This window comes from Hippocampus comes, unplaced genomic scaffold (assembly GCF_001891065.2).
Source record: "Hippocampus comes isolate QL1 unplaced genomic scaffold, H_comes_QL1_v1.1 scaffold6, whole genome shotgun sequence".
Lineage (NCBI taxonomy): Eukaryota > Metazoa > Chordata > Actinopteri > Syngnathiformes > Syngnathidae > Hippocampus > Hippocampus comes.
Window position 1 is genome coordinate 330957 of NW_017805833.1, and position 4411 is coordinate 335367.

General features: G+C 42.3%; 1 protein-coding gene across 2 annotated transcripts in view; it reads left to right on the forward strand.

Moving 5' to 3' along the window:
* Positions 1-395: 395 nt before the first annotated feature.
* The window catches only part of znf296 (zinc finger protein 296), a 13541-nt gene continuing 9525 nt past the window's right edge, over positions 396-4411 (forward strand). Inside the window, exons 1-2 of one of the 2 annotated variants that reach the window (XM_019887680.1) lie at positions 396-484; positions 614-698. In XM_019887680.1, coding sequence (XP_019743239.1) covers positions 647-698 — 52 coding nt within the window. In that variant the 5' untranslated portion in view covers positions 396-484; positions 614-646. Of the gene's footprint in view, positions 699-4411 lie in introns of both variants that reach the window. The other variant, XM_019887679.1, reaches the window with a different exon arrangement.

Genomic DNA, 4411 nt, shown 5'->3' on the forward strand with positions numbered 1-4411 from the left:
CAATGTGATTTTTTTTTCAATTTGAATTTAAAAAGGGTTTAATTTTAAATCATGAGCATTTTTCCTTGAATCCGTGACAAGGGGCCCTAGACATCCGCGGTTTTAACTTTACGAAAAGTGCGGATTCAATTAGTTGTGCGGCGGCGTGAACAGCACGTGGCCACACAGCACAGGACGGCACACGCTCAGTAACTACATACTTACTTTTATCTTTTTGGTCATTTCAATGAGCATATCTTGTAATTATGACTTTTCTACTGTGGCATGACGGTCGTAAACCAAGGACCCCCTGTCTAGTGACACGTGTATGACCAGTGGGGTCGCGGTTTTTGTCGTCGTGTAGGCGGGGTTTGCTGGCCTGGCCACGCCCCCTTGTTGCCCTCCGCTCGCGGACTGCGAGGAGACGGAAGACGCGTGAACTTGAACGCAGCCTTGTCAGTCCAGTCCACGCAGGGGAGGAGACATCCACACACAGCACACACAGGCCAGTCCGTCTTATCACCACCGGCCCACTTATCACACCGCGTGCACCTGGACCGAATCGGCTTCTTTTTTTCCCCCACTTCTCTTTTCTTTGTGTGTGTGTCTGGTAATTGGAGGGTTTTTTTTTTAGGGGGTGGGGGGCAAGCGGCGAGGCATCGACGCGATGTCCAGACGCAAACTTGGCAGCAGACCGCAGCACCTGAGTGCAATTCACGGTAAGCACCAAGCACGTTGACGGAATGGAAGTTGTTACGAAGTGGGCTTTCGTTTGCTTCTACTGATGAAATGACGCGTTCCTTGTCATCGCCGTGACACTCTAAACATCACATACGGAACCGCGAACGCTTGTCATGTTTAGGACGTGTCCAGACCTAGTTGCTTTTAAAACCGGCTTTTTTTTTGGTTTAATTTATTCATTTCATTCAAGTACTGTAGTAGTAGTTCTTGATAAGTTTCGGCTTCTAATTTTACCTAAACAGCGAAAAAAATGTTTTAATGAAAATGAATTTGAACTCGTTTCTAAAATTCTATCTCTTGCTTACTTAGTCGTTTCTAAAAACTCGTATCTAAAAACGATCTGAAAATGTACAATATGTCTGAAATTGAAGCTTCTTAATTTTTCAAAACTGTACGTGCGTTGGTGTGACCACAGTCCCTCGCTGTGGCTCGCGCGCGTGTGTGTGTGCGTGTGTGTGTGTGTGTGTGTGTGTGTGCGTGCGTGCGTGCGCGCGTGTGTGTGTGTGTGTGTGGCCTCGCCTTACAAGTCTGCACAAACAGCCACAGCTCTGAAACAGGAAAGGTGACATTTTTGAGTAACAACTGGCGAGATGCGGCTCCACACTGTACTGTCTGTACCTGTCCCGATTCTATTCCAGTTTATGCTGCTGCTTCTCCATTGGCCCCGGTCCAGGCAACAAGGTGTGCCAGTGACCGGTGTTGAGCAACAGGACCCTTTTCTCAGAGGGCACTTTTCTTCTAGGCTACATTTAGTATTCTTTTAATGTGCAAAGGAAGCTCGCCATGGAGGACTACAGTGGGCTAACTGCGTTTTTATGTGTCATTTTGACACGTAGGCGTCTATTACACTCAGCTTTCATGAAATATTAATATATTAGACGGGTGTCTGGACCCTGACCACTGATACAAACCATCTTGTGACATCCATAAAACGTTCTTTTGCCAAGTGACAAAAAATGAAGTTTGCCACTGAGAACAAGAGTGGGCTGATTCCCCTTTTTGTCTGCGTGAGTGCTGGAGTGGGCCAACTCCTTTTTTGTCTTAAAATGTTGTTATTTTTATGCATGCAGAAGTGGATAGGGGAAAGGCATAACTTTCAGATGAATCCTGGTCATAATCCAGAATAAGTTCCGACAGTCCATTATTGAACTCAGCACTTTTTTTTTAGCTTGATAAATGCATTTGCATCTAAGTATAGGTGGATGTTATGGATCACATTTATTGAAACATTTCTACATTTGACAGAATATCCAACTTAGACCATTATTACTAAAGTTTTAGCAGTAGCCATTGGGCAGGAGCCATAACACTTTAAATCCTACTCTTGCAAAATGACAAAAAATGAGTTCATGACTAAAACTAGATTGGTTTACATCATTTTTTTGTGTCAGGAAGAGAGCTGGGGTGGGCTCATATAATCTTTCATCATTCAACAAAAATAGCTATACCTATGTGCCAAAACGAATAAGGAAACAACTTGTCTTTTTGATCAGACATGTCCATCTCCGATCCTCGATTTGACACGTTTTCAGAGTTGGATAACTATTACCAAACCTTTAGTGGTAGACAAATTTAGACCATGAACCTGCAAAAAAATTGAATTAACCACAAAGAACTTGATTTGGCTTACTTAATATTTCTGTGTTGGAAAAGTTGCTGAAGTGGGTAAAAACCTACATGCCAAAATAGAGAAAAAGGCATATCTTTCAGTTAAATGAGAGTTATAGTCAAGGTTTAGTGCCAAATTTGAGTCCACTATTGAACTCTGGTCTGATTATTAGTTTAGCGAGGAGGTCATCTTTAGTTTTTGTGGCTATTTAGGCTATTTACCATTTTTCTAGATGTGGCAGATTTCCAGACTGAGACCACTATCACTAAACCTTAATGTTAGAGTACTTATCATGCACCCAATGACAGAAATTGAATTTGCTAACTCATTTTTTTGTGTGTGTCAGAAAGAGATCCTGAGGGCATATCTTCATTTTTTAAAATTTTGAAGTTACATTCTAAATTGAGTAGTCAGACATTTTTTTTCTGATGAAAATTGGTCATCATCAAGGTTTAGTACCAAATTTGATAGCCCATTATTGTACTTGTGATTTTTGTTTGTTTGTTTGTTTGTTTTTTTTTAAGCTTAGGTCGTTGTGCATATTCGTATATGTAAATGTCATTCACCATATTTCAGTAAATATTAATAGATTTGACAGAATATCGGACTTAGGCCACTATTACCGAACTTTTAGTGGCGGCCATAAAACTTAAAATCACTTGAAATGAAAACTTGAAACTGAAAACTCACTGGGGGGGGAAAATGGAGTTAGTCCACTTGTTCTCAATGTCTCAATGCACCTTTCAATTGTTATTTACCTGCTTGTAACCTTTTTTTTTTTAAAAAACAATTTTTATCCGACTGCTTCACGTACTGACACTCTTTTGGCCTGGTTTCAAAGTTCTCGCGTCTCGCTCTAACCACATGTGTCAGGTATGGGGTCACATGTCACATTTGTGAGCTTCAAACACACACGCGCATGCAAACGCACACTCACGTAGGAAGGCAGGCTGGGCCGCTCTTATCTTACACCTTCGGTCATTTTCCCCCCCCCCTCCCCCTTTTATTGCATTCTGCTTCCTGTTGAGAAACACTTTGCAGTTTGAGTCTTGGGGTGTGAATACAGTGGATTAAGAAAGTCTGCACACCCCTTTTCAAATGCCAGCTTTCATAAAGCCCCAAAAAAATTACAACCAGTGCAACTCAACTGGGGAAAAATGTTTCCAAGGGAGGAAGTAACCATAAACAACTGGGATGTTTGCAAAAATGAGCACACGCTCTCATAATTGGGGATGTGGGCTGTGCTCAGAACTAACCAATAACATTGCTACCTATGAGAACAGGTGAACTTGATTTCAGATGAACCAGAGGTGGCAGGTGTGTGATGATAAATTTGGATGTGATTCGTTAATTCTGAACATGTCATATTTTTCCAGTTGAGTCGTGCAGGTTATGGTAACATTAATGGTGGAAAAAAGTTTTGAATTGATTTATCTCCCGGTGGTTCAGGGATTAGCGCGTCGACCTCACAGTGCGGAAGTGTAGGGTTCGATTCCGGCTCCGGCCTTCCTGTGTGGAGTTTGCATGTTCTCTCCGTGCCTACTTGGGTTTTCTCCGGGTGCTCCGGTTTCCTCCCACATTCCAAAAACATGCATGGCAGGTTAATGCAACACTCAAAATTGTCCGTACGTGTGAGTGTGAGCGCAGATGGTTGTTCGTCTTTGTGTGCCCTGCGATTGGCTGGCAACCGGTTCAGGGTGTCCCCCCCGCCTAGTGTCCAAAGACAGCTGGGATCGGCTCCAGCACCCCCCTAGTGAGGATAAAGCAGATCGGAAAATGCATAGATGATTATCTCAGTGTCATTTTTTTTATACCACACACACAAAAAGGCATTTGAACGGCAGTGTATCGACTTTTTGTACTCACCGTATGACTCGAAATCACACCAAGATGACCAGAACATTTCATTTATAAACGGCAAATAAAACTGCAGAGGATAAGTGTTTGTGTAATCGTCAAAGGCACAGAAAAAAAAAAGTATTAGAAATATTTGACTCTTTTTATTTTTCAAAAGGCTTCTCCACCTCTGCACTTCAGCATGTCATACGTTGTTTGAGGTGAATGAGGTGATGTGCCTAACCC